Source organism: Tetrao urogallus (assembly GCF_951394365.1).
Source record: "Tetrao urogallus genome assembly, chromosome: 11".
Classification (NCBI taxonomy): domain Eukaryota; kingdom Metazoa; phylum Chordata; class Aves; order Galliformes; family Phasianidae; genus Tetrao; species Tetrao urogallus.
In genome coordinates this window covers 14,673,773-14,689,988 of record NC_136824.1, presented here as the reverse complement: position 1 = coordinate 14,689,988, position 16,216 = coordinate 14,673,773, and the positions used below count along the sequence as shown (strand labels likewise).

At 37.1% G+C, this 16,216-nt stretch overlaps 1 protein-coding gene across 2 annotated transcripts in view; it reads left to right on the top strand.

The window, feature by feature from the left end:
* Positions 1-16,216, top strand: part of APBA2 (amyloid beta precursor protein binding family A member 2) — a gene marked incomplete at both ends in the record, with an annotated part of 38,342 nt that overhangs the window by 5,782 nt on the left and 16,344 nt on the right. Inside the window, 5 exons of one of the 2 annotated variants that reach the window (XM_079541142.1) lie at positions 3,459-3,539; positions 4,805-4,841; positions 9,878-10,023; positions 10,926-10,961; positions 12,538-12,624. In XM_079541142.1, coding sequence (XP_079397268.1) covers positions 3,459-3,539; positions 4,805-4,841; positions 9,878-10,023; positions 10,926-10,961; positions 12,538-12,624 — 387 coding nt within the window. The remainder of the gene's footprint in view (positions 1-3,458; positions 3,540-4,804; positions 4,842-9,877; positions 10,024-10,925; positions 10,962-12,537; positions 12,625-16,216) is intronic. The other variant, XM_079541143.1, reaches the window with a different exon arrangement.

Sequence of the window (16,216 nt, the reverse complement as noted above, 5' to 3'; positions counted from 1 at the left end):
ACCTTCAGAAACCACCACTGGAGATCAAGAAACTAGAAACTGAAGTTTAGAGACATAACAGTACCCATTTGCTTCACCTTTGTTCTAGAGATTAAAAAAACATATCTAGGCAAAAACATCTAGACCTGCTGGTTTACTCATGCAACAGACAACTTTACAATCTAGTCAAGATTGTAATCGTTTCATTCGTGGAATTATTTCATCTCAAGATGCAAATTAGCTTCAGTGTATATAAGCAGATATATCTGTTTCTGAGCACATTACTTGATGCAGCATTTGAACAGCATTGCTAGTGAAGAGATTGGCAGGCATTTAAAACACTATAATATAACCTTACCCTGCCTTTGAGCTACACTCAGTGCTTTTCAACTCTTTACCAAGAGGATTATCAGTTACAGAAAAGCTAATCTTTCATTCCTCTCTCAAATTATTACTCCAAATAAAGAAATAAAAGGAGACAAACCTGCTCGTTTCCAGCAGAAAAGTGCACATTCAGTGCTGCGTACCACAACAGCATTCAGAGCACAATCTCAAGAACCACATAGCTGAAATGAGCTTCTAACTCAAAAGAAGTACAGCTTTCAGTGGAATAAGTAATTTGTACACTAAACACCAACAGCATTCACTCATTACCAACTTTAGCAGCAGGTGGGACCCACAAAGGGCAGGGAAGGGTGATTATAAGGGGGTCTGATGGCCTTGGGGAGAGCAGCCCAGGTGACCCCAGGCTGGCAATCAAGGTGTGGGTGGAACCGTGGGTTTGTTTCTGCACCACCTGTGCTGTTGCTAAGTGAGTGCAGTCTGGTTCTCCTCCCAGCCTCAAGATGACTTTTCCAGCTGCCTTATATTCTACTACGTAATGCTGGATACTGCTTTGGTGCTCTCTCAGAGACATAAATGTCAGTGGCACCACACCTTTAATGTTCTGATAGTTGCTGGGTATCTTGCATTCAGACTGCATGATGGTTGTTAGTGACACCCAAAGGGCAACCACAGTACCTTACAGTTGTTTGAAACAAGTTTTGCTTAAGGAAGAGTGTACAGTATTGTTCTTAAAGTGGAGGTAAACGTACATGAGCAAAGCAACTCTGTGCAGAACAAATTCCTTGAGCTCCTTTTCTACAGATTACAAACAGGGACTCCTTCCTTATCCTAGTGAATGATCTCTCAAAAAAATGCATGTCTTCAAGTTTACCTTACAGTGTGTTCTTTCACTGTGTACACATGAATAGGTATGAAAAGACAGGGTACTGCAGGATGTAAAATGATCCATTACTCAAATGATTTGAAAGAGTAACAGCAGAATAGTTTAAATAAGTATGCATTCAATAAGACAAGGTGTAAAGCACTTACCATACCTTGCAAGTGTTTAGCTCAAATGTGCTTGGAAATAACTCAAGAATGAAATGTCATCCATGTATTTGGTGATATTTTACAGTAAGGCTACATGGAACCTTCCTTGGAGTTATTATCAAAGAGCATAATTGGAACTGTGATCCCACGGGCTGAGTCCACCTCTACTTAGGATTTGTGACAGACGTTTTTCAGTAGTATTTTAGAGCATCCAGTGTATGCTTAATAAAGCAGCCAACCAATTCTTTCTTGATATGCAGGTGCACTTTCAGTTTATTCAAGTGTGTGGTAATCAGAACTGGCAGCGATTTAGAAGTATTAAAATTCTGTTGTACTGGATTTAATTTATTTGCTGTCACTCTTTTTACAGTTCAATGTATCTTCATTATGGCCATGTCATGTTTCTTGCTTAAAGCATATTTGGTCTAATCCTACTATTTTAGGGAATAATGTATGATTATTATACTATTATTATTAAAGCGCTTTGGGTATTTGTTTACCCATGTTAATGTGTATCACTGCGCTGCTCTGTATCTGTTCACCCTGCAGTATGATTAGATTTATCTTGTCTCAAACAAAATAGCATTACTAAGCACACAAGGACGTAGTAAGCTTCTTAGCTACTGCAGCCATCTAGGCAGGGCACTGGTCTGCTTCCCCGTGTCGTGGTGCTCTGTGCATCAATCTGTTTCAGGTATTCTATTTCCCAAAAACTGTGCCTAGTATTTTGGTGAATTTTTTCCTTGTGTATGCTGTCTTACCTGAACATTACTGCTATGGAACTAGCAGCACTAATACAGCTGCTTCAGTTGCACATTTTATTTAGCTGACAAAACATTACTCACAGGGAATAATTTGCCTAGAGACAAACATGGAGACATTCTTTGATCTACAGCTACGTATGCATTTGAAAGTCAGTAGACAAGGAGTTTTGTTCAGAGGTAACTTTCATGCTGATGCTTTGTAAAATACTGGCTCAGCACAACTGTTGGTACAGAATTGTATTTGTCCAGCCTTACAGTGACGGTGGCATTTAGGCTCTCTTCTTTTATACATAATGGGGAAACAGAGAAAAAAGGAAGTGGGATGTCGTTAACCATAAAAAATCAGGTTGGCTTTCCAGATTTCTAACAGTGAAACAGTGTCAGGAAAACTTCTCTTTCTTGGCAGACGTGGGACGTGCAGTCCCTGTACCAGGTGCTGCTGTTCTGTGACTTGTGTCACTCTTGAGAAATTCTGCCCATGAGGACTTTGCTCCTGAGAAGAAAAAGAGCATTCCCTGGTTTAAACGACTCATTTTTTTTTCTCAAATACGTTCCTATATTTTCTCTTCTACATTTATTCAGAAGCCTGAAGCTGCGCTGCCAGCTTTCTGTACATGTGCTTGGCCCAAAAAGAGGGAGATACCCTAAGGAATATCCCATGAACGGAGAATCCTAGAGACAGTGCTGGATATTTCTTTTCCAATCAGAGGTGCCATTAGGACTGCTGCAATTTTGTCCAGTGCTGAGCATAAACATATTTTAAAATTCTGACTTTGGTTTGTGAACTATTTCAACATTTCGGTATCTGTTTCATTTTGCATGAAACATCTGCATTGAAATAAAGTCATCATCTTAATTTAAGTCAGTGGTGTGACTGCTGTTTAATGGTATTTGAAATGCCTTACTTACATCTAAGTTGATCTTTTATTATAATTAAACACCTCAATGTTTTTATATTAATCTCATATATACTAAATTAAAATAGGAAATTTCAACTACAGTACCCTAATATACTTCAGTATCAATAATGAATATTGATTGCATATAAATAACTACACAGAACAGGTTCATGACAAATGACTGCTTGTCACAAAATAACAGAGAAAATGCTACATACTGTTTCATATTTTAAAGCATTATGCATTTTTGTTAAGATTTTCTGAATGTAATTTATTCTTCCCCATACAACTTTCGGTTGAAACTTAAATAATTCTTTTCAGATGAAATAACATTTTCTGATGAAAATTTTCTGACTATCCTTGCAGCACTGACTTGAAATTTCCTTTGTTTTTAAGCTTTTCAGAAGACAAAAGGATTTTAAGTCCTTTCTCTTTTTTACAGGTGTGCAATGGTATAGAACAGCCAAGGAAGCAGCAGCGTTCTGACCTCAATGGCCCAGTTGACAATAATAACACACCTGAGGTAGGTGCTTTAGGCCATCCTGCTGGTTGAGCTTCCACGAGGGAAAGAAGTTACCAAACTGTCAGCTTTCTCCCTCTCACAAACACATTACATAAACTCTTTCTTTTCCTGAACTGACAATAAATTCTGTGACTGTGTGTTCGGATCTTTAAACCAAATCCATGAATCACTTGCTACCACATTCATTTTATTTAACCATCCACAGTATATACTTAAGCCTAGAATTTTCTGATGACACAAAGAAGAGAGAGAACACTTCAGAAGTTCTTTTTGTATTACTGAAGAGTAAAAGCAACATCAAAAAGAAATCGGCTTATCCTTGTTTTCTTTTCCTCTAAAATGCCAGACTTTGAAACCAGAGGACTGCTTAATTCTCACAGTTCTTTCAATAATCCCTAATACGAAGCACCTCATTCAGTTCTGAGGGCTCAAATGATTCAGTTTTTTTAGTGGCCTCTGGGGTGAACGTGTCCCTGTTCAGTCAGCTGTGAAAAAGGCACGGTGATAGGCAGAGCTGCTCTTGTCTCTCAAGAGTGGAGCGCACAAGGCATCTAGGAATGCACAATGAGGTTATGCTTGAGGCTAGACACAATCAAGTAAAATTCAGACTTAAAAGCAGCAGTGAGTTTTCTCACAAATATACAACCGTATTTAGCCTGTTACTTTACTGAGGAGACAGATTTCTGAAGCCTTTTCTCATAACAGAGAAATCAGCCCCTTTCCTGGAAACAGCAGTGCCTGAGGAGGCCAACATAAGCCAAGCAAAGGGCAGGACTTGATCTGTTTATTTAGAGTATAGACAGTAGTGGTAGGCTTAGGTAGAGTGCAATCAGAGACATTCATTCATTCACTGACTAAGATTCTTGTTTTGTGAAATACTGTTAAATGTTCTTAACTGTAAATTTGGGATATTACGTAGTGTGATCCAGTGGATGAGTTGCTGGACTGGGATTGGAATCTGTGGTTTTCATTGCTCATTTTGCAGCTGACTTCATTTTTTTCCTCACACCCCCTTATTTTTTGTATGATAGAACCTGCTTAAAATACTTCAAGATTCCAGGTAAACAGAGCTATGTAACAGGCTGGGTTAATTACTATGATGCAATGTGTTTCACTGTTGCAAATAATGGCTATGCAAAAGTTATACAGAGGAAATTGTTTGTTTGTTTTAAATAATAGTCAGCTGTTTGTAATATGAATTCACTTCAGTTTGTGAAAATTATTTCATTACATTTATACCATGTATTATTTTTATTTTTCAACAGTCAAAGAAAGTGTCCTCATTTCCAAGTTTTGTTGATGGTAAGTTTTGCATCATCCATAGTTAAAGTATTAAAAACCAATATATTTTATAAATCAAAATTCTAAAAAAAAGTCAAACCCAAGAGAAGCAGCTCCAAAGTGCACAGAATAAACTAAAACCTATTTCTGTTCAGAATACACTATGTATGGAAATAATATTTAATTTAATATTAAATAAGATATAAGAATAAGGTATATTCTTATACATACCTGTGACAATGAGAGCTAATGACGATGAGAAGGAGAAACGGAGCAATGGGCAAAAGTAAATGTAAGGATGGAGATAGCTACAAACTTGCAAGGAGAAAAAATGGCTGAAAACAGCGGGTCCTACCAGGTTGGAGATTTATGGAGGTAGAAGAGCAGCCTGTTCTTTATTGCTCTGCACAGAGGAAGGAGTCATGCAACTGAACTGTTCAGAGCCCCTGTGTCATTTTGATGTGACGCCTATATTGCACTTTGGGAATCTCAGTTGTAGGCACAAATGGGAGAGGATTTCCCAATCTGAGAAAAAATTAGGAGTACAAAATGGAGACAAGGAGAACCATAATCACCTCTTTGGTGATTGGGTTTGGTAGAACCACGTTTTCATGTGTTACTTCAATTGTCTGTCAGTCAAAGAGTGATAATGATATTCAGTACAATCCTAGTCCACCTTCTTGTTTTAATAAATTGACTTTTCTCCAAATGGAAAATAAGTAATAGCCGTGCAGGAGAAATTGAAGAGCTTTCTATGGGGAAAATATACCCAGCCCCACAGCTCTTTCTACAAAGGAAGTGTCTACATCATAAAGCAAGTGAAGGCAGTAGGAGGTTGCAAAGGATTTGACTCCTCTGCTCTGACACGCATTTCCCTACAATGTGAACCATAAATGAAGGATAAAAACTTTATTTCTGATGCCATTCCCACCTCAAGGAAAAGTTACTGTGACTTAGAATAATATTAGAATGTTCCATGTGTTTTTCACCTATTCCCTGATCCTGTCAGCTTGACTAGCAGCTTCTAATCATTTCTTTGAAGAGCTAGAGCAAATGGAAAGTTCAGAGACAGCCCCATTTACACAATTGACATCTGACAGAAACTACACTCCACGCTTGGCATATACTGGCTAACAGGCCCTAAATAGAAGTAAATTAAATGCATTTCCCAAAGGCAGGAGAGACAAGACAGCAAGCTGATCCTTTGTAATAAGCGTCTACTGAGTGTATGGTGGACAATTATAAAGGCAGGGCAGCACTAATGGAGCTTTAAAAAGTAAAAAAATTATCCCTAACAACACTGGCAGAAACAACTACGCCTTTTATTTTACTGGGGTAAAAAGGTTACATTTGTCTCTTTTTAAACCCGTCAGCTCTCCATTGGAAGGGGGTCAGTATTCTCTTTTAGTAACATAGGAGTCTTTTTTAGTTCAGTCTTCCTGCTGTCTCTGATTTTTTTTCTCAAGTAGCACAGTGTGAGGGCATAAGCCATCCATCGGGCTTTTCCTATTGCAGGTATTACAGAGCACTAACAGAAATAAATGTAGCTCACTAGGAGCTTGTGAGCAGTGGGTTTGGACTTGATGATCCCCAGAGGTCTCTTCCAACCCCTGCAATTCTGTGATAGATAATCTCTGCTTTCTGAACCCAAAAACCATTCATAGTTCTCATAATTAATTTGTATATTGTGTCTCAAAAAGAATGGGACACCTCTGCACACTGAAAAAGAATCTGCCAGCTAACATCCTTGTTCTTGATGGCACCATAACCATGTTCTGGTCATCATTCAGCTGTCGAGGCACTTAACATACAGTATGACTCCTCAGCTACAATAGCTGTATTTGTATCTCTGTACATTCATTATAGTTTTGCATATGAATTACAGACATAAAAACAAATTAGATAGCTGGTGCAAAACATATAGGAGATGTGTCTTTGCTATTGTAGTTATTTCGGTAGTTGTACCAGTATGTGCTTGTAGGTAATTTGTGCAGTGTTCACGAGTTTTGCTTTTTTCCCACCCTATATTTATCCTGTCACCTTAAATCTCATTTCCCTTGCAGTGTCTCAACCAAGATGAAATAGCGAAATAAGCCAAAAGATGGAATTTGTAGGTAGACATTCTGCAAGGTGACATATGCTCTGTGGCCATTTATTCCTTACCAGAAGTCTTTCTGCTGCACTGCTACACATCCTGAGGTCTCAGTGACTTCACGGAGCACAATGGTTCTCAGCAGGCAGCTGATGGTGCTTCAGTGCTTTGAGTGCAATCCCTAATACTCTCTGAATCTTGGATTTACATGTTATTTTAGATAAATATAAAACATATGATCTCAAGACCTTATTAAATTCAGTTACGTTGCATTATTGATTTTTTTTCTTAAAAATAATTAATAAGTTAATTTAAACATTTTTAGAGTCTCCTGTTTTGGTTTAGAAATAATCAATATACTATTTTCTAGTATTACTAGTTCAGCAGAAAATCAAGTAATCTCTATTGTCTTCATATGGTACAGAAATTTAAATTTTTCAGAAGAAGTTCTCTAACTTTTATAAATATCTACAGCCAACATAAAATTCCAGTCTTCAGCATCCAAATGTCTTTCTCCTTCCCTTCCTTATCAGTAAGCATAACACATACTTACAGCCAAGGGCACGCTTAAGTGCTCTGATGAGCTGGGATCTCAGCCAAGTCTGCATTTTTATATTCTTTAAACATCACAGATAAGGAAAGAAAATACTCAGGTAACCCAGTTTGACCCTGGCAATTTTCAATACTATTCCTTACACCCTTCCAACAGATGTCTTAACCTTTCTGACACTACCTTCCACTTCTCTCACGATGGGAAGCGTACGTTGGAAATGTTTTCTGGCCCGCATGCTTGTGATTTTGGTGGGTTTTGTTGTGGATTTTTTTTTGTACTATCTGTTGATAAGCATTCCGTACGAGCTGTTATTTTATACTTAATGCAGCACAACTTGTTACCACTATAATAATTCTGCACAAAGCACTAATGCGAGCTCTATGAGGAAATGATGAGACTGTATCTAACCAAAAGGAAAAATTTTTGAAGAATCAAAATAAATAAAATTAGAATAACAGAACTGCTTAAAACCCCAGGGTTTTTGCATTTTCAAGAATTTTTTGGACAAACTTCTTAAAAATACTATTGCTGGCATCAAACTACCAAAATATGAGAAGAATTTGTTCTTTCCTTTGTAACGCTCATTAATTTCACAACCCCATAAGCTACACTGAGTTATTACTGTTTCATGCATTGAGCTGCCAATAGTATATGCATACAAACAGGTCTCTAAATTTGTCTTTGGAAGGCCTTTGACACAGCCAGCAGTCGCTTGGAAATCAAGACAAAAATGTCATATTCAAAGATCTGAAAGGGACAAATTTAACAAAAAAAGAGCTAACTTCACATTCTTGAAAACAATTAGAACTAAACACAGGCTTTCCTAAATTCAGCCAGAACTTTTGGGATAGGAAGGAAGTCATTTAGGGACCGAGATGTTTTAAATAACCACTATCTTTTTTTCTAATTTTTGTTGGCAAATTCTGCTAGGAGAGAGAATTCTGGTCCTTGCTTGATGCAGTACTATCTATATTAGAGTTTGTATCAAGCATTCCAGTTTTATTTGTCTTTATGCATACAAAATATTTCAATAACATGCATCTAAATTAACTGCCAGCAGAGGTTAGTTAAACTGATTTAAACATTATGTGGGTAAGTGTATTTCAGAGTTAACACAGCCCTGATTTAATTTAGCCTGATTTACTTAGCCTGAGAAGAGTGAAGGTAAACAAAATTAAAGCCACTTTAATTTTGAATGATGGTATTGATGCAGGTATCTAATGAAATTTTGCTAACCAGCATTAAAATCACTTTTTTTTTTCCTCTTTGCTATCTGTGAAGCAAGATATCAGTGTGATACAGCATGGATATGTTTTTTGCTTGCTGAAAGAGGTACAGATTTACAAAACTACGTTTTAGGCCTGAGAGGATGTCTGAATGACATCATCATAAGAGCTACCATGTAAAATGCATCACTTGCCTGCTGAAAAATTTAATGGTGCACAGTTGTAAACAAATAAGATCAGAGATACAGTAAATGGTGTTTTGTTGGAATTATCTTTTTTTTTTTTAATTATGTAATTCAACGAATTATCACTGCAGGAACAAGGATCATTTTTTGAGATATTGAAAGACTTGATCTTAACGAAAAGCTTATTTGATGTTTTAAATTATTAGATTCAGAAGGATTTTGTTAAGGTTTTTCACATTTTTAATGGAAATCATCCGCTTGTCAAGTTGACAGAGCTGAAAGAAAATTTCTTTAAAAAAACTCTTGGGCATCAGAAAATATTTGCAGTCTAGGGATTTCAGATTCTGTCTGGAATGGCTGTTCTACTAAAGCTCGATGTAAAGTTTAACAGCTAAATAAAGAGGGTGATGAGCATAGTCCCAGTAAGAAGTAAATGCTGTCCTTTATTCTTGTCCCTGTCCCCTCTTCTTCATCTTTGGAAAGAAACAACTTGGGTAAGGTTCTAAGATTTACTCATAATTCACAAGACACTCCATAATGAATATTAAGCATATGCAAAGGCATTTTGCTGAATGAGGTTTAATAATTAAGGAATACTAAGTTCCACTATTTCCCTCTGTTTTACACTAATTTTTTCCTAATCTTTCCATGTGTTTCATTTCCATAACTGCCTTACGTGACTTCCCTGCTTTCAGGGGAAAATGCTGTATGACCTTGCAGGTGCTATTGCTCAGACTGTGAGGCTTTCATTCTGCTTTGTTCTGAGACGTGTTTCTCCAGCTCTCCATTTTATACAATTGGTACCAGACTAATGCCTATATTGTTCTATCTGTCCCTGAATTTAGGCCTTATATATTACTATATGGCATCAAGATGCCTACTTACTGTTAGGTTTCATGCTGAAACAGAGCACATCTTTCTCCCAGACATGAATAGCCTTAATTCAGTTTCTCATCTCTATCCTCTTCTGAGACACAGTAACAGTAAACTTGCCATGTCAGTTCCAGGACCTTGCGAACCTGAAGACCTCATTGATGGAATCATCTTTGCAGCCAATTACCTGGGCTCTACACAGCTGCTCTCTGAGCGCAACCCTTCCAAAAACATAAGGATGATGCAGGCTCAAGAGGCAGTGAGCCGTGTTAAGGTAGGGGATTTTTATGGTTTGCAGAATACTCTCTGGTACTCTGACAGCTGATCTCTAAACATGATGAGATCCGCAGCTTCAAACCTAATCTGAAGTGCATTTCGGTGAGTACAGATCCAGAAGAATAGACACCATAATTTTCCAGTGCTTGTCATGAAGAAACATACAGCTTCTCCTAGGAGCAAAATATAAATTACTCCACAGTCTATTTGAAATCGTTTGAAAGCTGTATGAAGAGTTTATATATTAAAGACAAGCGGCAGACTGTAATTAGGAAATATTCCAATGACCAATGGATGTGTTCTGACTGTTTCCCACTGTGTCATTAATTCCTTTATTACAGATTGTGAAAATGACTGTTAGTATACTGAATTATTTTGATTTTTCAAACCTTTTAATTTCTATTTAGCCTTTTGTGAAGTCTGAAGCAATAACAATCCCAACCTGCCAGGTATAATTGACTACTTTGGATAGCCTCTGAAGGAACTTAAGTTACGTTTTGTATGACAATTACATTTTGGACATATGACTAATATTACTATAATATTAATAGAAAAACTTGCATTTAAAATAGTGCATGTACTATCAGTTTAGACTGCTGTATATTTAGTAGGATAAATGTTATGAGCAGCTGATAACAGACAACACTCTTTGGTATTTTTTTTTTTTTTGGTAATCAATCAACAACATGCATAATGCCATTAAATCCAATTATGCTCCAGAACAGCATAAGCTATAGACAGTCCCTTCCCTCTCGCACATCCTTCTCCCACTGGCCCCAGATTTTTAATTTTCAGCAGTCTGGATTTCATAGTCAAAAGGTTTCCCTGATTTCACACGCTGTCTTTTCTCTTTTTTTGTGTGTACATCTGTCTGCATTCTTTTTTTATGCTACTCTTCAGAGGATGCAAAAGGCGGCTAAAATCAAGAAAAAAGCGGTGTGTAAACTGTTTTTCTTGAATTCTAATGTTTACTTCCATTTCTGTTGTATTTGTTCCTCACAGAGCATTGTGTCTTTCATTATGGGTCCTCATAAAGTTGTCATTTTGATTTATTCTTTGTTAAGTAATAGAATGCTGGATGGAATAAAATTAACTCATTTTCTTCATTGTTCACTTGCTAGAGTGCCTGTCTGATGCTGCTCTTCTGTTTAATATTTCTGATTTGTTCAGTCCAGATATACACTCAGTGTTTTCCAGGAGACTTTTAAAATGTAATCCTGATTTGTATTTTGCCAGCCAAAGCAATTAGGTCTGTTTTCTATGCCTATGACTGACATATATTTACTAAAATATTGTCAGTACTTAAAAAACAGATAAAGTACATTAACCAAGTAGTAGCTGGAGCAATTCAAGAGACATTTCACCTAATCAAAAATATACATTAGTTAAGTAACTATATTTAACAAAAATATCACTGAAATTAATCTCCTCGTAACAATCATGGATAAAAAGCACCACAAGTAATCTCTGCCAAAGTGGATTTGTGCTGCTTTGCATTTTGCTGCAGTTAATTTAATTTGAATTAATATGAATGCGTTATAGGCATAGCTAAGCCTTTTTAGCTATAAAAAAGGATAGCAAATACATCACTCTTCCTTGCACCATGTCATCAAAGAAACACAGTTGTAATCTGGAGACTGATGCCTGCATTTAGCAAAAGGTAATATGGTCTGTGGCCTTTTTATTCTGAGGCTGCTAAGGTGGGTGCTGGTAAATATTGATTGCAAAGGTGCACTGTGGATAAACAGCCTGGAGGAATAAATAGGTTCCTGCTGGGACTCAGAGTGTTGGGTACACTCCTGCATGATGCCGTGATGAGAGGCAGAAGCTTCCTTGCCACCTTCTCTTCTGTTGTCTCCCTGGCACAAGGCCAGGCCTCACACTTAAGAAAAAAACACCTGGCATTATTCTGCAGCCCCACTTGCTCTGTAACCTTGTTTTCTTATGGTATATCATTTCCCTAAAAACAGTGCTTACAATTTAAGGTCTCCAGTACACCTACCTAAAGGCTCTCTGTGCAGTAAGAGATGTTAGGTGAGCTCTCAGTTCTGTGTTTTCTAGGGGAAACAATCTAAAAAAAAACCATCCAAACCACAGTATTGAGCATCATCTTGAACTTCTGTTTGTGAGCTCACTGAAGACAGCAAGGGCTAAGCAGCTGATGGAAGTCACTTTCTCAATTCCAGTGCCTCAAGAACTGATGTGCATCAATAAGACAGTGGGGAAGAAACTGCCACATTGATTCTCCTGGCTATTCATAGAGAATTATAGTACCTGAGCAGTCAATCCCAGGGGCTCTGAAAATTCACTCTTATCCACAAGAGTACGCTTCACTCTTCCTATGCAGTCAATGTGTCCTCTGCATGTATGTAAAACACCTTTGAATAACTGTCTTTGTAGTGGTGTAACAATGCAATTGGCTCACATCACATTATGCTTGAAGTGATCCGTGAATTTGTCATTCTAAAGAGGAAATTAAAATTCCCACTGTAACAAAGCATCTGTCTTGTAGACCTCAGAAGGAGATTCCCAGGCCTTGACTGAGGTGGACCTGTTCATCTCCACACAGAGAATCAAAGTTCTAAATGCAGACACACAGGTAAGTTATGATTAAACATCTCCATGAATAACATTGATTGCTTCAGAGCCATTTTTTGTTAGTCTGCAATCCTATGATTACTAATGGGAAACTAATAAGTTTGGATAAATTTGCTGTTGAGAGAAATAGCACTGTTGAATCTTAGAAATATAATTGTTGTCACGCTTTCCAATGACTGATTTTGATTATTTGATGTGTGAGAAAATGTTTGAGATTGAGATCTATAATTCAGTTTAGGAAAAGATTTGAGATTAATTCAGAATGTGTGTACCTGTGTCTCCGAAAGTTCCATTACCTGCACTTAGGACCTAACAAGAAAGCCATTCACTTCTTTGACCGTGACATTCATATCTTGCCATTAAAAAAATTCAACCTACAACTTTTTCATAAACCACATCCATGCTACCATCTTATTTGCCTGAGGTAGATTACTGATTATTAATTACTCATATTAAAACAACACCCAAAGGCTGCAGCTATGATCAGCCTTATCTTCCGAAAGTCTTCAAAAAGAGGCAATCTTTGGGAGAATACTTTTCCTAAGGAATTGACCACTATTAACATATATTTAATGCATGTTTCAGTATTGAGTATCATCATTTCACAACATTTCTTACTCTACAGCCACGCTTACAGAAATATAGTCAAATTTTCACTCTTACAAGAGGCTCAGAGAAGGAACATGTTATTAATGTTTTTGCTCTGTTTTTTATTAAAATTCTCCACTGTATGCAACTAATAACAGCTGAAAACGATTGATAAGACCTCCAGCTACAATAAAGAAACGTCTAGAAAATATCTAGTTATGTTAGATATATCGAAATTAGAGGGGCACAGGAAAATTCATCTTGTTATGTTTGGGAAAATCATTGGAGCAATTTAATGACATTGTTTCAATTATATTTTTCCAGAAATTATGAACACAGTTTCAGTCTTTTTTTTTTTTTTAAAGTAGCACCAAGAATTACAGAAAAGTTTAACTGTCAGATGCCAAAACAAACCAACCATTTGGAGAAAAGCAAGCATCAGCACAGGTTTGTCAGAAGTAAATCATGTCAAATCAGTAATTTTCTTTTGTGACAAGGGAATATATTTGTCCACAGCAGAGAAGCAGCCAACATCACCTACTAACTTGAATAAGGCTTTTAATTGCTGTCTCATGTAACTTTTTCTAGATTATATCATTTGGATAGAGGAGATACAAGCAGGCCAAACATTTTTCAGTGTACTTATTACTGATATGTTGCCATGTAGACAGGAATATAAAGAGCAGAGGGACTCAGAAGCATGTTTTGATGTAATATTCTTCCGTATTTTCATGAACAACTTGGAAGAGGGAAACAGAAAATGGTTATTGAACTTTTAGCTTGGTTTATAAGATCAGAGTTCAGAAATACCATGGCTAAAGAGGAAAAGGTCTTTACTAAATACAGTGCCTACAAATGTAGCATTCTACATGCAGGATTTTATGTTGTTTTTGATCACTGTATTTGTTTTATTAGCAAGGCAGACACCTACTTCTTCCTAAAATTTAAGATACAGTTAGCATCTGTTAATGTGTGGCTAATTATAACATCTCCAGTAAATTCCTCAGTTTTCTTTTATCATAAGCATGTCCTTAACATGCCATAGAGTGGCACCAGATACAGAACAGAACAAAGTATCTAACTTGGCAGAACTATTTACAATCTGCCAACCATAATCAGTCCCAGTACTGCACTTCATCTATAATGATGACCAATACAACTATTTGTTATGTCAGCCTTTTTTTGAACTCGCGCATTATCCAAGAGCGTATCATCAAAGTTTGACAACTTTTTGCATTTGTGCAAAATAAAATGCTAGTAATTGTAAGTGTAAGGACAGCTAAACACAGTTATTGATAAATTAACAGCTATCTTTTGTTAGTGGGTAAAACAGGGACTTGTCTCTGGTAAGCAAATGCTAGTCTTAGTGTAATTCACCCTATCCCTTCCATCTAAGCACTTCACTCTTGAAGTCATTAAAGCCTGAACAGCAATTAAAAAAAAATATATATATATATCTATATATAAAAAAAATCCTTTGAGCACACCACAAACATTTTGTCAGAGTAACTATTATCTCACTTTCCTGATTCATCCGAGATAACACTAGAAATGCATTTAAAATATTATTTACCACAAGGAATGATGTCCAGTATGATCTGATCAAAAAGAGCAATAGTGGGGTTACAAGCTGTCTACACATGCTTGGTGTTTTTTTCTTTTTGTACAGTGAGTCTTCCAGAATGCTGTAAGGAACTTTCAAATTCTGCTGCTGGCATGCTTTGCTTCTTTGGCCTGGTAATATTTTTTCAGAGCTCGTAAAGTTTCTTGAGTAGTGTAATTATCATAGATCTACTTCAGCTGGTGTGGCAGCTGGCAGAGGCAGTCTGTTATTCCATGGCTTTATCAATTACATAAATCCTATATCTGCAGCGTGCCATCCATGTTTTAATCCACCTGTAGCACTGCATAGCTCACATGAGGTAGCAGCCAATTAAAAACGTAATGTTCTCAGTTAAATGATGATGTGCAGTAGGGCTGAATATGATGACTAGCACCATTAAGGCTATATTGCTCTGTCAAAATAAAACCAGCTCTGATGGCACTAAAATGGTCCCTGTGCCACTTTCTAGTTCCCTGGTGTTTAGTTACTGAAAATATTCAGCCCAAGGTGACCACCACCTCCTTAGCAGACTTGGTAGAAGCATTCCTAGGTTTGGTCACATACCTGCTTTGCACAAGAGCGGCTCTTTCCTGACTGCTGTGGATTTACATGCACAAAAGCAGCAGAAATATCAGAGCAGCCTTTTGTCTCTTCTTACTTATCCAGTGGAAAGAAGCTGGGAGTGAAGCAACTGGGAAAGCTAGCAGATAAAAAGATATACAAGTGACAACTGTATGTACTGAGTCCCTGACAGATGATTGGTTACACAAAATCGTTTGGCTTCTCAGATTGAGTCACACTGCCACAGGACTACTGCACTTCAAAGAATAATGCTTAGGCTTTCCTTCTGAGTTTCAAGGACAGCAACAGGGGATTCTAGGAGAGCTCCATGGAAAGAAAGGAGATTCTTTGTAAAGGAAAGGTGGACAGAAGTCAGAAAGGAGTCTTGAAAAAGACAGAATTTTTAAGGACAAATAAAAAGATAGGAAGAATTGAGTGGATGGTGCTATTGACAAAGGATAAGTGAAAAAATAAAGCGGATAGGCAGGGCAGAGATGGGGGGATTGTGGAAAGGTTAAAAAAAAAAGTGAAAATGAGATAAAGGTAATGGAAAATAGATTGGAATGGCATATGGAAAGAAAGCAAGAAGTAAAGACTGATACACGCTTACAGTCATTATATAATATTTACCTTATTCCAAAATATAATTGCATCAGTTAACCAAAAGATGGGATGGAATGGGGGAATTACTGCTTTCACTCCTACAAGGGGAAAGTAAAAAAAAATCCTCTGAGTAACTTCTGTGTGACGATAAACACAAAGGCTTTTTTGGCAGGTGAGATAAATGCCTTCATTTTCCCAGGTCCATTCACTCTTGTGAATATTGCAGGTATGATTACAC